The following is a 20,843-nucleotide window of genomic DNA, read 5'->3' on the forward strand; positions in this document are numbered from 1 at the left end:
CCACCTTCAACCTGAAAAATTCCTAGTAACACTGAATCTTGTGTATTTGGTCATCCGAGAAAAGTAAGAGATGAGCTAATATAATATATTAAAATCTGATTTCTAATCCAACAATTAACACTGCTGGACACATAATGAAGGCTATTTCTTAAATAAGTAGTCTTATATCTGTAGATACAAATGAAAACATAAACAAGTCCTCTGTAACTCCCATAATACTTGACAGTGTCAGAAACATGCTAGGAATTCAAATAGTTGTGATTATACCTTCATCTATTTGGCAAACTATTCACAATGAAGCTTACTATTTACATACTTAAAAAGGGCAGGTGAAGACTTTTAATCGTTGGAAACAGAAGTGTTTCACAAACTGACACATGTTGTCATTGTAAAGTGTGAATTTATCCCTAAAGTTTAGCACAAATCTTTAGATTATTTTGTAAAAATATTTTTGTGCATAACAACTTTTATATTTATAATAAGCATGTTAATGTATGTCACTACCCATATCTGAAACTTGCCTGAATGAAAAATGCAGATGAACCAATGTAAATACGGGCAATATTTTAATTGCAAGCTGAGTACACAAAACGTTGTTTACTTAACCCTTGCAAACAGGCTTTAAGATCTTCACATGAGTTTTTAAGTTAGTAATAAACTTTAATACTTATTTAGAAGTCTACCTTCACTGAGTTTCAAAAAAAAATAAACCCTTTGATCTTGAACTGAACAAGGATATATTATTAAAATGTAAGCCTTCTTCATTTGAAAAAGCAAAACCTACTGGATCGGGTACCGCCTATTAGTTTAGAGATAAGTTCCCATCTACCCACTGACCCAACAAATACAGATAAAGAAAATTATTCAGCTCAATGGGTAAAAGACTGACAATTTTGTTAAAGATTATTTTAATACTAAATTCAATTGCTGAACTACTTTATTAGCCAACAATGCACTCAAAAGAGCTTCTTACTGACTGTACAGAAAAATGAAAATGCCAAATTGATTTCTCCACGATTTTAATGAGTTTGTCTATTACCTAAAATAAAAAGTACCATATATATTAAGTACTTAAGGAAAAAGAAGAAAACATGAACATTTAATTCTAAGTCATTAATTTATAATAATTTTATTAACGCTTGAAACTATTAGCCTTATCTATTAAATATCTTTTCAAAGCATTCAGGGATAGTTATATGCAGATCTGATATTTCTTCTGTTATTTCAGAGGAGAGAAAATGATTCCTAAAATACTGCTTCCTGGAAAAAGAAGGTGTGGACAAACGCAGGCTGTCCTCCAGTTACTAATACACTGTGTCTCAAGTCTGCAAATTGTTTTCTTGGAATTCCTATTCATTCCATGTCATAAGGAGACAATTTCTTAACGTTTCTATGAAGGCTGACATTTCTTGTGGTGCCTTTCTTTCATAATCCTTGGTGGCTATTCATTTATTTTTAATACACAGAAATAGGTTTTCATGAGAAATTGACTTATAATTTAAAGGTGATATCTCACATATAAAATTTATCCTTTAATTTAGATTTAAGGTTTGGGACTTAGAGATCATTGATACAAAATGTCGGTAGCTGCTAAATTGGACCTTCAGTTTGGGTAGCAGGAAGGAGAGAGATGGTGACAGGGATTTGACATATTTGAGTGAGAGAAAAACGAAGTGAGTGAGAAAAGGAGAACTAATGTATCTACTGAGTACTTAGCTACTATGTGTCAGGAGCGGTGCCAAACCCCATGAGGCAAGAATTATCGTCTTCATATTTTAGATGGGCAAACAAGGCTCAAATAAGACAAGTTACTCACTCTAAGTCCTACTTCTTATGGCCTCTTGCCTAAAACCAACAGTCACTTGTGTGTTCAGAATGGGATGAGAACTCAAGTCAAGGTTTCTTCAAATCTCAGGTGCTGGAATAAGCATACTTGGAGGTACTCCAATTTCTCCTAAAACTGGTAGAATGACACAGTCCCAAAAAGGTCTACTCCATAGTGGAGGTAAAATTTTTTATAAAAACAAACAAACAAAATAAACTTATATAATGTACCCTAAACCAAGATTTGGGAAGGTAAAAGAGGATTGATTACCAATTAAAACTACTTTTTTTTGTCCAAAGCACTAGTATTTCTTAATCCACTGATATTCTTAAAATTCTAAATAAGGGGCTATGTAGCATAAGCAATGATCTTTTATTCCTAATTTTGTTGAAATTTCTTTGACTATATGTTCTTGTATGTCAGACCTAAATGTTCATTCTGTCACCACCGGGTGCTGGCTGTGATCTCAAATAAGCTTCTCAACCTCTCTATGTGCCTTAGTTTTCCCAACAGCAGCAACAAAACAGAACAGTGTTTACTCTGCAGGACTAAGACACAGGTGAGAGCTAATCCACGGAGAGGGCCAACTGTAACAAACAGGCACATCACCAACAGGAGCCCAGACCTCTCTTCACGCTTCGGACGGGTGTTTCTATCTCCCTGTCAGACTCTCCAATCTCAGTGACCCCAAAGCACTTACATTCACCATACCCACAAAGCACTCAGCGTTATTCTGCTTCAAATTTGCTCCTTTTCTAATATCACTAATCTCTGAAACTTTGTTTCATTTTCCCACCCAGTTGGTCACCATACCACAATGATTCTGCCTCAAAAAATATTCCACAAGAGTCTCTCCTAGTCAACCACAGCTTTGCTGGGGGTGTCCAACTGGTGGCCCAGGAGGGCTATGAATGTGGCCCAACAGAAAATCATAAATTTACTTAAAACCTTTTATTTGCTCATCAGTCTTCGTTAGTGTTTGTGTATTTAATGTGTAGCCCAAGACAACTCTTCTTCTTCCAGTGTGGCCCAGAGATGCCAAGAGGTTGGACACCCCTGCTTTAGCTCCCAGATGCGTACAGGTGCCTTCAAAATAAAAGCAAGTGTCCTGAACTGGCATGCAAAGCTCTTCACAATCTGACCAGACCCTGCAAACAACCTCACTGAACTTCCTGGGCTCCCGAGTACCCAAGTCTTGTCATGAAACCAAGCATACGTGTCTCTGCGCGGTTTCCTCTGCCTAGAATGCTTAGAATGCCCTTTCTCAACCTAATAAATTACTATTTGGTTCTTTGCTGTAGACTGAATGTGTTCTCCCAAAGTTCGTATGTTGAAACCTAATCCTCACTGGGATGGTGTATGGAGATGGGGCCTTTGGGAGGTTAAGTCACGAGAGCTCTGCTCTCATAAAGCAGATCACAGCCCTGGCTGGTGTGACTCAGTGGATTGAGCACGGGCCTGCAAACCAAAGGGTGGCCGGTTCAATTCCCAGTCAGGGCACATGCCTGGGTTGCAGGCCCCCAGTTGGGGGGCACGTGAGAGGCAACCACACATTGATGTTTCTCTCCATTTCTCCTTCCCTTCCCCTCTAAAAATAAATAAATAAAATCTTAAAAGAACAAGCAAAGCAAGATCACACTTGCCCCTACTGCCATGTGTGAGGTTACAGTGAGAAGACGGCCATGTATGAAGCAGGAAGTGAGTCCTCACCAGACCCCGAATCTCCCAGGGCTGTGACCTCTGATTTCCTAGCGTGCAGGCTGAGACACACATCTGTGCTGTTGATAAGCCACCAGGCTATGGTATTTTGTTACAGCACCCCACACCGACTAAGACATTTCCCAAAACTAGTTCAAATGTCATGTCTTCAACAAAATTTTCAAGATTCCTCTCTGCAAAACAAGCTATTTTAAAACAGAATTCTCATTCAGTATTTTCCAGTGGCTGTGAATACATTAATGAATAAGATACACACATCCCACCACTGAAGCTTGAACACTGCCTAGCACAGAAGACAAGTAAGAACTTACAATTTTTTATACCGAGCATGTTATAACAGTGCTGTGAAAGTATATAAGGGGAACCCACAGAATATTATACAACCTTAAAAAGGAAGAAACCTTTTCACATGCTACAGCATGGATGAACCTTGAGAGTATTATGCTAAGTGAAATAAGTCATCACGAAATGACGGATACTATATGACTGCAGTATATAAAGTACTCAAAATCACAGAAACAAAACAGAATGGGGGGTAGGAGGGGGGAAGGGCAGCTGTTTAATGAATACAGAGTTTCAGTTTTCCAAGATGAAAATGTCCTGGAGGACCTGTTTCACAACAATGTAAATATGCTTAATACTACGGAACTGTACACTCAAAAATGGTTATGACAGTAAATTTTATATTGTGTGCTTTTTAAAACAACTTTCAAAAAATAGTAAGAGGAAGGTAACCCAGCTTAATCACAGTCAGAGGTAGTCTACAAGTGAAATGACATTTAAACGAAGACCAAAGTAAGCATCTAACTTCTTCCCCATAATGCTCAGTCCTCACTTCACCTACCTCATCAACAGTATCTAAAAAACTGGCCATCCCTCCTGCTTGAAACACTTCCTTCACTTAGCCTCCAGGACAGAGCCCGTGCCTGGTTCCTTTCACCTTCACTACTCACTCCTCAGTCTCCTTTACTGGCTCCTCCTTATCACCCCGGTCTCGAAACACTGGAGAACCTTACAGCCCAGCCCTCAGACCTCTTCTTTATATATACACACTCCTTTGAGGTCTCACTGAATCGAACCTAATGCAATCTTTCTCAATGTTTTTATTGTTGCTCCTTCAAGGGACCTTTTAAACATGTTTTTATCAGTCACAGCATCTCCATTAATTAAAGAATGAAGACTGTACTTGGTAGGGTGAGTTTTGGAGCAAACCGCTGTATTATCTAAGATTCGCCCTCCCCTCCAACGCCCCGCTGGAGTGCTACTGGCCCTGTTGAGAACGCATGGTCTTCATGGCTGTAAAGAGCATCTCTAGGCTGAATGAAGGCCCTCACATTTTAGCTCTTGTCTGAGGTCAGATTTCTCTTTTTGGTTTAGACTCCATGCATCTGTCCAACTCCTTCTTTGACATCTTCACTAGGATATTTAATAGGCATCTTAAATTAACATGCCCAAAAACGAACTGTAGACTTTCCCACCAGATTGTGTCACCTCCTTGTTGAGAGCCCTCAATCGTCATTACAGCTGCCTACTAGGCCCTAGTAAGGAGCTGCCCTCTCCTTCACCTCTGACCTCACCCCCCACTCTTCCATTCCTTTACTAAGTTCTAGCCACTGGCTTTCCCACTGTTCCTCAAACATGCCAGCCATGTACCTTCCAGTTAGCGCAGAAGCCAGCAAAGCACACATGGCCCATGGCCTCTTTATGGAAATAAAGTTTTACTGGAACACAGATCCGCCTAGCTGGTTACGTAGTCTGTGGCTGCTTTTGCACCACAATCGCAGAGCTGGATAGCTGCAACACAGGCTACCTGGCCTTTCACAGAAAGTTTGCTGACCCGACTTAGAGCGCTTTTCCCTCAGATAACCATGCACTTTGCTCCCTTACCTGCTCCAGGCTTTGCTGAAATATGACCTTCACAGTGAAGCCTTAAAAACAGCCCCGTGACACCCACCCCTAGTCCAGCATGCTCTCCCCGCCATCTCCGGCTTTATTTTTTTTCTATAGCACTTATCACCTGACATTCTACGTTTTACTTACTTATCTTGGTTGCTGTCTGTCTCCCCTAACCTAGAATATAAGCTCCACCATGATGTAATTTTTGTTTTGTTTGTTGCGTTATTGCCAATAGTCCGTGATACAAATTGGTTGCTCAATAAATATTTGATGAATGAATAAATGATAAGCACCTAATAAATACTTATGAAATGAAAGAGAAGGGGAAGGAATTTTAAAGAATGGTATGGGTGAGGGTCTGCCACCAAAGAGAGAATGTGGTATACTTAAAGTATTTTTTTCTATTTCCATAATACCAGATACTGAATTGTATGAAACTTGATCTATTTACAGGTTTGGTGCCCCAATTAGATTGTTACTCAATGAGAGAGGCTGTATCTAATTCTCCATCTACTTCCAATGCCTTAACTTTTATCTGATACCTAAATCCCTTCTAACATCTCTAGAAATATCCCAGAGCCTCTGCCTAAATGTGTCTAGTGATCAGGCACTTATGACACTTTGAGACTGACTGTTGTTTCTGCAGATAAAAGTTCAACTAAAATCTCTCTCCAAGCAATTTTGACTAATACCTACCTGGCCACAGTCACATGGGATAAACTATTCCCTGTAAACCTTCATTTCTGCACTATTTGCTTTGCTTATAACTACAAAGGGTTTTTTGAGTACTAAATAAGATAATGTATGTGAAAATGCTCTGTAAATTCAAACATCATATATATAAAAGTAAAGTGCTACCTAAGAGTTACCTAAACTGCTTTTAAAAGGTTATTCTGAATAAATTTTTACTTAAAGGAATAAAACTCCACTGAAAGCACATCTGTATTTCTCTTTTAGAAAGATACTCCATGTTCTTTCTAGCAGTATGTTCCGATTCAGCTTAGTCCTTAGGGCCTTAAAATAATTCATTAGGCTTAACACCAAGGTTCAAAGTAAAGAAACAGAAGATGCCGGTGATGAACGAAAGGGAAAGACAGCAAGGCACTGTGTGTGTTTGTGTAAAGAACACAGAATCGCGTCAGGAAACCCAGCTTTAAGACCCACCACTAGCTGTGTGATTTTAAACCAAGGCTTCTTCGTCTCGGCACTACTGACATTTTAACTGGGCCGTTCTCTGCTGTGGGGAGCCGTTCTGTGCCCTGCAGTTTGCTTAGCAGCATCCCTGGACCCTACCCACGTGTGCCAGCAGGACCCCTCTAGCTGTGACAGCTGGAAAGTCTCCATCCAGACTTTGCCGAATGTCTCCTGGGAGCAAAATCACCCCTGGTTGAGAACCACCGTCTTAGATAAGACTTAATCTCTCTCCATATCTCAGTCCCATCTATAAGTGAAAACATTTACCTTTAGATCCAAGAGCCCTCAGGCTCTAAAAAATGCTAAAATTATATAAAAGATCTGAATCAAAATGACTGAGTGCAGTCTTATTAATAAGCAGGAACAAGTTATGTCATGAAAAAAGTTAGTATTTCCTTATTACCTTAATAGATGATAAAACTTCCTTGCATAATTTAAATGATTCAATTATATAATCTTCTAAAAATATAAGAGAATTGGGTTGTTTTCAAAAATATATCAAAAGACTAAAAAGATGTAAAGACTATTACAGACTATTGTAGACTATTCTAGAATCTACATTTTACTTATTTATCTTGGGATATGATAATTGAATGCAGTGCATAATCTTTGATTAAATCCTGGATTAATTTTTAAAATGTCTATAAAGGATATTTTTGGTATGAGTGGGAAACTGAGTATAAAGAAGATAATAAAAATATTAATGCACGACTGTTAAATTCCCTTGGTGAGACAACGGCACTGCAGGTCTGTAGGAGAATGTCTCAGCCCTTAGGAGATTCCCACCGAAGGATTTAGGAGTCAAGCACCATGATGTCTGCATCTTATTTCCGAGGGATGAAAAAGAAAGGTGTGCGTGTGCGTGCGCACCTGTAGGCCTTTAGAGACAGAAGACAGACACAACATAATGTTTGCAAATGTTGAATCAAGGGGAACGGTACGCAAGTGTTCTTTGTACTATTCTTTTAACCTTTCCGTAGGTTAGTAATTATTCAAGGTAAAAACTTGGGAAAAACACATCTAGTATACAAATCAAGTTACATCTGCATTGGATTTTCAGTCGACCACGGTACACACACATGCCTTTCCTAGCGCTTCATTAAGTACTGCACCCAGTACTCCCCACTTGTCAGAATCTCCAGGGATGGCTGGAGCCCCTGCTCAGGACAAGCTATTCTGAACAAACAAGCCAGGTGATTCTGGCCGGTGCTGGCCACGTCTACCCACTCTCTAGAACCACCGCACAGGCTGTGAACCCCTAAAAGCAGGACGTGTCCTAGCAGTCATAAGCCTGACCACAGCCAAAGGCATTCAATAAATATTTGTTCAGTATTAAACAAATGGTTCCCATACTACTGTTTCTTTCCTCCTACTTCCCCTCTACACCAGCCCACCCTGTTTTTAACAGTGGGGTGAGAAAGGACGGGTAAAAAACCGAACAGTGTCTCAGTAGCTTTACTCAAAATAAACTTGGATTAATAGTACCTTTATTAATCATTATTAGAGTAATAAATGAAACAAATAGGACAACCCAAAACAAAAAAAATTCTAAAAATCAGTTTTCTGTTTTAATTATACTACAGCGCATTTTCTCTTTCTTCTCCAGAAATGACAATCTCCGCAAATATTTTTCTCCTTACTAAGGTATAGCTCAATATGCCATGTAACAAAGCTATATTAAAAACAGACTGGCAAACAGTCCTACCAAAGGCTAACAAAAGGTTTGCTTGTTTCAGCATGTGTTATGTTCTTGCCTATGTGTCTTCCATGTGACCTACGGGAAAAAACCTGCAAAGCAGTATTACCAGACACCAAGGTTCAGATTTACTGTGTTATGCCCCAAATGGCGCCCATTATAAAGACATTTGCAACAGTTCAAAAGAAGTTCCTTCCCACAAACTGCAAAACAAGTAAAAACCATGACAGAAACCTGTTAAAAGACTACCAAAATATGTATGTTACCTACAAGCTATGGTTTAGGTTATTTTGGGCAAAATTAGCTTTCGGAGACTTTGATTTATGTGAATGAAGGAAAATGTGTTCCAAAATGGTAATACAAATCTTTTCCAAATCAGACTCTTTCATTTAATTCAGCACTTGCTATGTCAAGTGTAACCCTGGACTTTACGGGAAATACAGAAGGGCAGACCCCATCTTCAAAAGACTTAAAATTCAGTCTGGGTGACAAATAAATGAGTAATCCCAGTAAAATACAGTAAATGCTAAGACAGAGATATGAAAGGGTTTCTATTCCAACTTAAGAGGGGACTTTTCATTAGGAGAAGGGGAACAATGAATGGGAAGAAGTGTAATGCAAGGTACTGAGCTCCAACAGAAGGCCATTAGCAAACTTGATTAACGGTACTTGCGGTATTGCTAGCATTTGAAGTCTCCTGGGACTCGCTAGACTGAAATACCGGGGCTGTTCATTACTGCTCTGCCAACTGCAAGCCTGTGTTAACTGCTTTGTGGAGAAAGGGTCAAGTGCAAGGATCAGGTTGATGTCACACAGCATTTGGATCTAATATGGCAAGAAAAGGGGAAAGAGGGATGAGGAGGACATGCAGGTAGGAGAAAAACCATGTACATAGGCAAGAAGTCATAAAAGGACCTGGCATATTTTCAGACTAATTTTTTAAAGGTATAACCTAAGAGTTAATCTATATACACTAAGAATACTTTTCTGTATTCATTAAAATATATAATCTAAGACAACTGTTATGTTTTTAGCATATTAACACCTTTCCAAAGTATCATTCAAAATGCTTAATTTCAAAGCTACAAGTATATAATGTCTTAGTTGATATTTATGATAAACACTGTATTTGACAGAGAACAAAAAGGCAATTTTAAGGAAGTAAAAGATACACACCTGAAACGGACAAATTAGGTGGCATACTGTCTCAAGAGACTCATATACTGCAGACAGACTCAGGCAGGAGTCTGTACCCCTTCTCAGGTTTCTAAGTACACTAAGTAGACAGACACAGCACCTTCACCAGCGACAGCACTTGCTCAACCTTCCCTTCCTCAACCCACCACCTTTTTAAAACTTACTAATAAATGGTGACCTTTAAAAAATGCTGAATAGGAAAGCAAGATAAACAAGATAAATACCTTTGCGGGGGAAAAAACATATGTCAACTTTGTCTCCCTAGCCCAAACTAATATCTAACAAAGGAAATGGTGGTGATCAAAACACAGCAAATTTATGAGGAAGGATGATATATTAAAGATGACCTACAGAAAAAGACTTGCTCATGTCAGAAAGATAGTGCGGTAAAATACACACAGTGCACCTTGTGAGGCAGAACGCTGGGTTCCCTTCCTGACTTGCTAATGATAAGACAGGCGCTCTCCCGAACTGACAAGATTTAGTGCCATCCAATCCCCAGGGTCACTTCCAGCTCTTCGACTTCAATCCTTACATTTACAACTCCTAGTTTTGTTTATTGGAACAGGGAAAGTGGAAGACAAGAAATACTCTCAGTTCCACGTAGAGTATTTTTGTTTTATGGAATGGATCTTGCTAAGTTTTCTTGATATTTTTCTTCCATATTATAATTACTATGAACTGGGGGAATCCAAAGTAACTTTCCATTGATTTTTAACTTCAATTCTTGTAAAAATACTTGGAACTCCTTTACCGCAGATTAGTTGTATTTATTTATTTTTTTAACCCTCACCTGAGGATATGTTTTTATTGATTTTAGAGAGAGGGTAGGAGAAAAACATCAATGTGAGCGAGATACATCAATAGGTTGCCCCCCATACATGCCCTGACTGGGGGTCAAACCCATAACCAAGGAATGTGCCCTGACTGGGAATTGAACCCGAAACCTTTTTTTGGTGTATGGGACAATGTTCCAACCAACCGAGCCGCCTGGCCAGGGCTACCACAGATAAGTTTTATACTCCAACCATAATACACCAGGAATCGCTTGTTATTCTCTACAGATGCCAGTATATCATAAGCCAATTGTCATTATGATACACATTTGTATACGTATGTAAAATCGTTGCCTGGTATAATTTCAACACTGACAGCTGATTGCTCAAGAGGTCCCCGGCGTTTTCTCAAAAACAGACACGATATACAGGATGACCCACTGCTCCCGCAATTCACCAAAACATTTCAAATGAAGCAGACGTCACGAGAAGTAACTCTTAAAAAATGAAAATTATTAACACTTTCAAAGTATTATTTTAGCAAAGAAAGCCCACTCCAACATAAAACTGACTACGAAAAGGAAAATACTAATAATAAGCTAACATAAGGATTTCTAATGTTACTATTCCCAGACAGGTCTTCATTTACAGTCACTACTATTTCCACCATCGTCAGTCTTTCTAAAATCAACAACATTCCTCTAGCTTTAAAATAGTTTATCTGTATTATCAACAACCACAAGAGATTTTTAGCCTACAATAAGACTAGTTCTGAGAGCAGTTTCTCTTTTCTGGGAGAAATGTACACACTCATGATTTTAGAACAAAAAGTAATGACATTTAATTGAAATAATTAGCACCATTTTTAAAAGAATACTAGTTGAGAGAATCATCAACCTACTAATATTAAACATCCAACCAGTAACTACAAATTCTGTACATTTCCATATCACTGAATAAAATATCTTGAAGAAGAAATCACTTGATTTCTGGCAGTGGATACCATTAGAGGTCAAATTACATCATGAAAAACTCTTGAGGCGCTATTCAGACGATTTTGATAGATCTGAAGTCTTTCATACTTAACCCTCAACTCTTCGAGGCATCTAGTTTCTGAATTTCAATTTATTAGAATCAGAGCATATGAAATCCAGACAGCCTTTAAACTGTTATAGAGAAGGGACTATGTGTGATTAACTCACTACTGTATTCCCAACACCTAGCTCAGAGCCTAGCACATAGTCAGTGCTCAGTAAAAACTTATTCAATGAATGGCTATTTTGTTAAAATGGCCTATAAACTGTCTTTGTTGTTCTGGCATTTTTAGTTTAATATCTGTTTTTATCACTGGAATTTGACTTTTACTATTATTTAATGTAAATCTAGAGTTAAAAAAAATATTTTTCATTTAATGAAAATACCACAAATAGCTGTCCTGCCCTCTTAACAATGAGCAAATGGACATGAGAGAGTATACGGAACAGAGTCGAGTGAGTAGAAAGCTTCTTGAAAACCACTGGTAGGACTGGGTCTAGAGCCTACCAACAGCCCAACCAGCAGACACTGCCAACCTGTGGCAGGAGACAGGTGACAAGGCTAGCTGTAGATCTCTCTTCCATCCCTTCGGCAAAGCAAAGCTGTGCTCTAACTGTAGCTGTTTTTAAAATACAGTCACAGGCCTCTGAGAGTACTAAAAAGCTGGCAGGTAATCTAAAGGCCAATCAAAACACACTCGAGTCAGAAATAACAGTATCTTTAAAACAATAATGCTTTAGATATTAGGTGAGACCTGGGGGAAGCGCACAGAGAAAGAGAAGGGCGGGAAAAGCAACTGAATAGAAATTCCATTAAGGCTTCAACTGTGACTCAAATTTGAAAAGTCTTGGTGAGTCACATCTTCCCAGACAATTTCTTACAACAAGGACCAATTAGAAACTATCTGATATTCTCAGTAAAACACTTCTAACACAAACACCTTAAACTTAAAGAAAGCGTATCAAAGAGCGTCGATCAAATTTCACAATACAAATAACTGGCTATGTTACCACAGGAAAGCAACCTGAGTGCCGGAACCACGAAGCTTACCTTTGGAAGGGAGAAGACTCTGGTGGGCACCTAAGATGTTATTTATCCCTAAGAAAAATTAAAAGCAAATCTTCAAGTCAGCCCTAGAGAAAGACTCCACAGATCCTTGCATTTCAATTTCTGGAAAGACTATCAGAATAAAATTTTGACTTAATTGTGGTAGTTCTTTTCTTCAGAACACTTAAAAATAAACCAAACCTACATTTGTTCCATTAACTAATTTAAGGTTAATCTCTAAAACAAGCAGATTACATTCCTGTCCCCATCCCCCCAATGTACAGAAATTAAAATTGTAAGCCACCAATGGTGGCAAACAGGTTTCTCACTGTGGGAAAGAGACGTGAACTCATAAACATATCATGAAAATGAAACAATTATAAAAATACTATCAAAAAACTCATTACAGAGATTACTAACAATAACCATTATTTACTAATAAAAGCTTATGAAAAAAATGTATAAGTCAGTTGTGATTAAAAAATGTTTCAATAATGAATGACAAAAATTCCTATGATAATGAGAAATACAAATGTGAAAAAGAAACTAAAACGACCCTCAAGGAGGAGAGATAGAACATTCATTTTTTGAACAGGAAGCCCAATTTTCTTAGTAGTGCCTCCGTATTCTAGTGTCCTCAGAATTTTCCAAACCGGAAGCTTACTTCTTTATGTGGCCAACTTCTGTCTTCTAATTTTTTTTTAACTGAAACCTTGCTAAAATGTGTTACACATTCCTGACCTTCCCTAAACAGAGCATCCTGGAACTGTTTCTGCATGTGGCACCGTTAAAAATAGTTATCCTTTCCGGGTCATGAAGCACAGAAAGCTGTTTCGTGTCGCTCTGTACAACTGGCTGGTCTGCGATGTTTCTGCTTCTAAAGTTTTCCTACCCCCCTTCACCACCGAGCAGCTTGCTCCTCACTTCTAACGTACTCGCCTCTAACAGCTCACCTCATGTCTGGACGACTACAAAACCCTTCTAATTTGCTACTTCTAATTTGCTAGGAAACCTAATACTAAAAATCATCTGAACTATGTTTAAAAAAAAAAGTTCAGCAAAGTGAAAGGTCACCGAGTCGCCGGTTCGGTTTATCCCCAGTCAGGGCACACGCCTGGGTTGCCGGCCAGGCCCCTGGCTGGGGCACACACACAGGCGACTGATTGATGTTTCTCTCACACACTGGCCTTTCTCTTCCTCTCCTTCCTCCCCTCCCCTCTCTCTAAAAATAAATAAGTACATCCTTAAAAAAAATTACAACACAAATGAGTGATAAGTATGCGCTTTAGTGCATTAAATGTTATGGGGGTGTTTTGAAATGGTTTACTCTTACGGATTTTAACTTCCTATTTCTCTCTGGTGTTCCAAATTTTTAAAAAAATCCTGAAAACTGAACTCTAGATATGAAAAATATTATTTAACTAAATTTTTCTAAATATAACAGTTCTTAATAAAAGTGAAAAATTTTCATCTTCACACTCAGATTCAAATAAATCTTACATTTGAGCAGTAAGCACAAAAATATATAATAAATTGAAACCTGCTATTTAATGGTATTAAAGTTGAAACTGTTTCCTCAAATTGTTAAAGCATTACAATATTTACTTTTCTAGTATTGTTTCAAATTCTAAGGTAATAGCATTATTAGGCCGTGTCTGTCTGCCGTGATTTCACTAGAACTACTGACACGCACCAGGTGTTTCCTTCAAGCCAAATACATTCATTCTCACAGCATGTGGCCAGGTACTTGCAAGGTGGGAACAGAACTGTTAGATGAACTCACAGGCCCAACTCCCAAAGGAGATACGTATATACTAAATTATAAAACATTATTTCAAAAATTAGGCTATATCTTTCAGACTCCTTATATTTACTTCATCTACCTTCAACTGATTTTTTAATCTTATTTTTTACTGTAAAACCTTTAAATGGAATTTAAAAAAAATTTGCCAAATCATAGTAAATCACAACCTCATAGTAAATCACAACCTATAGGTCACGTTTTCAAATCACTAATAATTAACTAAAATTTACTTGATACTTACTTCACACTCAAATATAGTAGGACCGTGTAGCTTAGGGGGAAAAGAACACATTTTAATATAAACCTTAATATAAATATTGATGGTATTGTAATTTTAATTCATTTACAACTACCACTTACTACCAAAGAGGGGAAAAAGAGAGGCATAAATGAGTTAAGGAACTACAAATTAATGTGATTTTTATTTTTATGTGATTTAGATCTATTACTATAGCAGGGTCAACTTTGGGGCTCTTAAAAAACAAAGAAGCAATGAAATCTCGCAAGCACTTCTGACAAGATAACTCCAGAAGGAATGTCCACATTAAAACAGGAACGGAACAAAAGGAATTCACCATATTAAATGTCACTTCTAAGAACGTAAATTATCACAGAAAGGTATTTCTAAGCTATTAATTGCAATCTCCTTGCAAAACAGACACCATTTTTGTATTTTCTAAAGACAAATAAGGAGACTTAATAATAAATAAGATACATTTCACAGTTGTTAAATTTTATAAGATGCCCAAGACAACACCTGGTTGATTTCTACTGGCCCCTGGAACAGGATCACAGTTCTCAAAGAACCAACTCTCCTTGCTCTGTGGAGGGCAGAACCACGGGGCATTAGTAGTAGCCAGAGAGGTTTACATTAGCTCTATAGGAAACAGTAAAGAACTCTGATGATGGGAGTGCTAAATATCAGGGTAAGTTATTTAGAGCGGTTGTGAGATCTCACTCTCTTTAATATTAGAATAGACTCTTAGCAGCCATGGAAAGGTTCTGAAGAAATGCTATTTAAAATGAAAACTGGATAGCTAGCTACTTGATGTTCTTTCCAGACTCAGAGGCTAAAAATTACGAGGCCTGTCCATATAATATGAAAAATAGAGACATTCATTGAAGAAGATAAAAGATACAAGATACAAGAAACATTGTACATAGGACAATAATGCCTCAGTCCCCTTCAAAGTAGGCACCTTGAGACCCACACAGTTCTCCCAGTTGCCATCAGCTGCCCCATTGTATTTTCCTGAATCTCACCGAGGATCTGAAATCTCTTCCCTTTCAAAGGTGATTTCAGTTTTGTAAAAAACCAGTAGTCTCAGGGCACCAAATGGGCTGTAGTGGGGGGTGAGTCACCTGGGTGATTTGATGTTTTGCCAAAAACCTCTGCATGAGACATGATGCCTGAGTGGGTGTGTTGCTGTGATCAAGCTGTCAATCACCAGTTGCCCAAGGCCGTGGCTTTCTGAATCATCTGATTAGATTCCTTGGAAGAATGTTCAAGTTTAACACAAAATTTGATGCATATTTGTTGCTCTACTCACTTAGTCATTTTGAATGCCACGGCCACACAGTACACATGTTCACTCAAGGGCATCTACTGCCCCCACCGACTAGTACAGTGAAGCCATCATTGTTCATACAATGCCTTCCTGTCTACTCTCCTTGGCTGCCAGGTGACATCATGTCATACAAACCGTTTTCCTTATATTAACAATGGCTGGACTTTTTCCAGACGGCCCTTGTATATATACATCTACATCCAACAGTACCAGTGACAACCAAACACAACTTTCTGCAAAACAATACCTTTACTTAATTAGAAGATATTTAAAAGGTGGCTTTCTGTGCTTTTCTATGTGGACTGCTAGACATCTGGGTCTTTTTTATCTGTACTCTCTTGGCTTCTACTGAACCAGAAGTTAAATGCTTTTACTTTCCAAATTTTAATTTTTAAGCCAAATCCTAATTATATCATGAGCCCAAATTACTAAACTGATTTCCCTAACGAGCTACATGACTTTGGGAGGTCAAAATGAGAGGCCTTGCCCTAGGACCCACTAGAATGTAACCTCCCTGTTCAGGTCACCACTGTACTCCCAGCCCAGGTATATGGATGGCATTTATTGCTTACTCAATGAGAGGATCATTCCTGTCCCCAAACTATAAATATAAAAATAAATGTAATCACTTTTCTTTTTTAACAATTAGATTTTAATCTGTATTCCCAAACATTTTTAAGAGGACACTGAAACTAAAATGTCCTATTTATCAAATAAAGCTTTAAATATTTTAAAATAAGGTACTTATTTTTTTAAAAAACATAAAATGGGTAAATCATACAAGAACTGACAAACTTCGCTCAGTTTGTTACACTTCCCTTTTCTTCATCCCCTTTAACCTACAACTGTCTTGTCTCTTTCCTTTGAAAGAAAGAAAACAGCTGGTAGGGAGAACATGCACTGGACTTGCAGAGTGAAGGCCTAAATTCTAGCTCCATCTCTTCCATTAACTGGATCTGTGGGGACAAGCCACTTCCCCTTCGGGGCCTGCAAGAATGCATATGTAAAACAAGGCAGTTGAACTAACAATTTCTAAAGTCTTCTGCTTTAAAAATCGATGATTCTCCTTTCCTTCTATCCATTACTCTACTCCTAATGCCTTGATTCAGTGCTTGCCACATCATTCACAGATTGTACAGTAGCCCCCAAATGTCTTTCCTTCCTTATTTTTCCTTCTTACCCTAAAATGAATGCAATCCTAAAAACCTGAACTGAGCAGAATGAAAAACACAGTCTTTGAAGTTAGAGAGACCAGGTTTGAATTTAGGCTCTGCCACTAACTAACTAATCCTATCTCTAAAATGGTTATGTTATTAACTGTCTCACTAAGGATTAAATCAACTGTAGAAAGTAACTAATGCACAGTGCCTGACATGTTGTAGATGCTCAACAAAAACTAGCATCTTTCCCTATCTCCCAAGATCAAGGGAAGCTTCAGTTTCCCACTATAGCAAAGATGAACAACGCACTGTACAGGTGGCATGCAAAATTTCCAAAAGGACAGAGGCAAAAATTGGGTTAAACATTCTCACCAGGTTCCTGTGTCTGCCTGCATTCCTGCCAAAATGTTTCTGGGTAAAGCAGCCTTAGGTCACCAGCCTCATGAAATCTCAATATTAAATGCTGCAGTCTACCCCCCACCTTCCCCCGCCAAATACAGGTCAAGAGGAAATAAAAGCTTGACACGACTCCTCAAAAAGGTATAGATTCTCTGGATTTTACACGAAAGCAAACTCCTCAGCCTACCATCAGCCTGTCCCAATACTTTGTACTTAAATGCACAGGCAGTACAGCTAATGTAAAGTACCATCAAGCATTATAATTTAATTTGATTTTTCAACCACAGGAAATTAAAATGTGACAAAAGAAAAAAAGAATAAAATTTCTCACAAAATGAGGATTACACTGAGCTTTGGAGAGTTTTACAAATGCCTTCAGCAAAAGCAATGGCTTTCTTCTTGATTTCAAAACTGGGTCAAAAACTGGAAGGAACAAGGAGAGGAGTATGGGGGCTTGCAAAGAGAAGCTCATTGCTTAAAGTGACTTAAGTACAGTTACTTAATGACACAGAATTTTAAAAAAATCCCCAAACTAGGAATAACAATCTTCACTTCCATACATTAGTCAATGAAACAGCTGAGATACTGGGTAACACAGGGCAATCAATCACGTATATGCAAGTCTGGAAACCAAAGAAATCTTGGGAAGAAACCTGGTTTTTGGAAGTGCCTTCTTTCCAAGCTACTTCAGCCCAAGCAAATGCTGCAAAAGCATATAATTAAAAGAATATAACACTTTAGAAAAAAAATCTTTCAGAAGGCTTAGCTTCTTTAAGAATTATACAAGTTCCTTTACCTATTTAAGAACACAAACCACTAAGTGGAGATGTGTTTTTCTGTGATTAGGCCCACCTGCTCTACTGGACCCTTCGAAATACACTAACCAACGAAACCGACCAAAATTCCTGCCGTGAGCTGCCATGGTGCTTCTGGTTCATCATTTGTTAAACTGCAGTTTAAGTTCATTTCATCCCTCGCCCACCCCGCCCATGTTCTTTGCTCACATCCCACACCAAACAGTCCTAATTTTCTCTACCCAGACTCGAGATTTATCATCGAAGCCATTCCCCTCGTTGGCACTTTCTTCTTAACAGACTCCTCCACTCCCATTTATCTCCCACCCTGTCCCTCCGCACACAGTCCCTTTCCCAGGCTAGTTTTCCCTCATTTATGACCTTATCTATGACAAGTACTCCCCTTACCCAGACTTGGTCCCAGCTTCATCCTCCAAGTCCAGTCCCCTTCACTGCCTAGTCCCTCTTACCTCTAACCTCTCTCAGTCCGATCCCTACCGTTTTGAATACCCGGCCTTATTACCGCCTGTACCCCCAACCCCGACCTTATGGCAGCTGTGCCCCTCCCCCACCTTACATCAAGTCCTGTCATTCCTAGCCCCAGCCCAGTCCCTCTTCATTTTAGATCCTGCCCAATCTTCTCTCTTTCTGGTCCCTGACTAAATAAAACCCAAACCCCATTCCTACCCCCAGCAATCCTCCTCTGCCCCTAGCAAAGGACCACTACTCTCTGGCTGGCCCATCCCACTTTTTCTCTGACTCTGAACGTGGTGCTCCTCCCACTCGCTCACTGAAACCGGGTGACACGAAATCTGGGACCCTAACCCAGTCTTCTAGTACCCCACTTCTGACTCCCGAAACACGCGACCTCGCATACGCCAGGCTCCTGTGTCCGCGGACGCTGGCCTCGGACTCTCCGGCACATCCCCGACCCAGGATCGCTCCGTTGGCGGGCTTAGCCCGACGCCTAGGAGACCCCCTCCTCACCGCGGCGCGCAATGCTGCCCGCCACCCCCAAGTCCCATTCAGCCTTTGCTCTATGGACCCGTCTCCCCACTTGACCTCAGTGCTGTGACCTCCGTCCCCGACGAACCTGGTGCTCCCTCGCTTCTGGGCCTCCCCCCCGCACTCCTAGCCCAGTGGGGTGTGTCCCCTCCAGCCCACTGGCCTCCCCGCGGGGGGGTCACGGTGGCTGCTCCTCACCTCGGCGTCCACCACCTCGTGGTAGGCGGGCGGGGGGTCGAAACCACCCCCGCCCCCGGAGCTCCCGCCGCGGGAAGGACCGCCGCCGCCGTCACCCCCGCCGTCGCCCCGCGGGCCCCCGCCAGGCCCGGGGCTGGGGCCCCCGCCGTCCATAGGCTCGTAGCCGCCGTAATCGAGGCCCGGCCGCTCGTTGGTGAGCAGCGCCACGGCCTCGTTGATGTCGTTCTTGGCCAGGCGCAGGGCTTTGCGGATGGTGGCGGGGTCTGAGAAGCCCATGCACAGCAGCGTGGTCATGTGCTGCTCCTCCTCCGACTCCATGGCTTCGGCCTCCGGGCCGCGCCGGCCGGCGGGCGAAGCTGCGAGTCCCGGGCCTGGCGGGCCGCGTGAGGCTGCCTGGGCGCCGTCCCCGCGCGCCGGCGGGCGCCGGAGCTCCTAGCCTGCGCCCTCCACAGGCTCCGGCCACGTTGGGTGCGGGCGTGGGCTCCGCGAGCCGAGCAAGGGCGGTGGGGCGCTCAGGCGCGGCGGCGGCCCGGCCCAGCCCTGCGCGCCGCCATGTTGGCCTCCGCCTCCTCCTCCTCCGCCGCCGCCGCCGCCTCCTCCGCCTCCCGCCGCGGGACCGCGCCTCCGCTCCCGGAAGCTGCTGGAGCTGCCACCAGGCTCCGGCTGGCTCAGGGCTGAAGGTTGGGGATTTTTTTTTTTCTCCTTTTAAAGGAGGGGCTGTACAGAAAGCGTCTCTACAATAGAAGGGCCGCCGAGAGGCCCCGGCGGAGGCGAAGGAGGGCCCTCCGTCGTGGCCGCCGCAGCCCGCCCATTTCTCCAGCAACAGGTTCCCCCAGGAGCCGGAGGGGCGGGAGCGCAGTGCACCTCGCCACACGGAGTGTCCCCGAAGTCTCCAAGCCGTGGATCCAGCGCAGCCCTGCCCGCTGTTCCCTCCGCCTCGCAGCCGAACCGTCTGAGTCCCCGCTGGACACCCTGTCCCGGACTCGCTCGCCCCTGCAAGATTCGAAATGCAGCCCGGCCTGAATGCAATCCACTTGCCGCGACCGCGTTCCACCTTCCACCCCGCCTAAAATGCCCCCGGTCCAGAAGGAAACTCACCCGATTCCCAAGGAAATGCACCTGCCACACTGTCAGAAATACACCCCGTCGTCGACAGAATTCATCCCCAAGCCAGGCACGTCGACCCACCCGAGCTGAAATTTATCCTCATGTACATTTGACCCAAGACCCTCTATCTCTCCCTGAAGTTTCCCTAAACCGGTTGAAATGAAGTCCCTACCCTCCCTGAATTTTCCATCCAACATTGAGTGGCCACCAAACTCAATCCCCTGAGAGTCTGAAGTATATTCTACGACCCGAACTCTAGATCCCAATGCTCTATAAAAAAGTTCTTTAAAAAAACCCCAAAAAACAAAAACAAAAAAAAAGTGGGACTCCATCACCTTCCATCAACGGCCCACTCTGCTCCCCACCTGATGCTGACCCATCCACCACACTGCTTCAGCCCTTGTGGGGGGCTCCCCTGTTCCT

The 20,843-nt window shown here is 41.2% G+C and overlaps 1 protein-coding gene across 3 annotated transcripts in view; it reads right to left on the reverse strand.

Moving 5' to 3' along the window:
* Positions 1 to 20,284, reverse strand: part of USP24 (ubiquitin specific peptidase 24) — a 131,970-nt gene extending 111,686 nt beyond the window's left edge. For all 3 annotated transcript variants that reach the window (XM_024571090.4, XM_053920953.2, XM_024571089.4), the window contains exon 1: positions 19,314 to 20,284. In XM_024571090.4, coding sequence (XP_024426858.2) covers positions 19,314 to 19,631 — 318 coding nt within the window. In that variant the 5' untranslated portion in view covers positions 19,632 to 20,284. The remainder of the gene's footprint in view (positions 1 to 19,313) is intronic.
* Between the last annotated feature and the right edge of the window lie 559 nt (positions 20,285 to 20,843).

Source organism: Desmodus rotundus, chromosome 3 (assembly GCF_022682495.2).
Source record: "Desmodus rotundus isolate HL8 chromosome 3, HLdesRot8A.1, whole genome shotgun sequence".
Classification (NCBI taxonomy): Eukaryota; Metazoa; Chordata; class Mammalia; order Chiroptera; family Phyllostomidae; genus Desmodus; species Desmodus rotundus.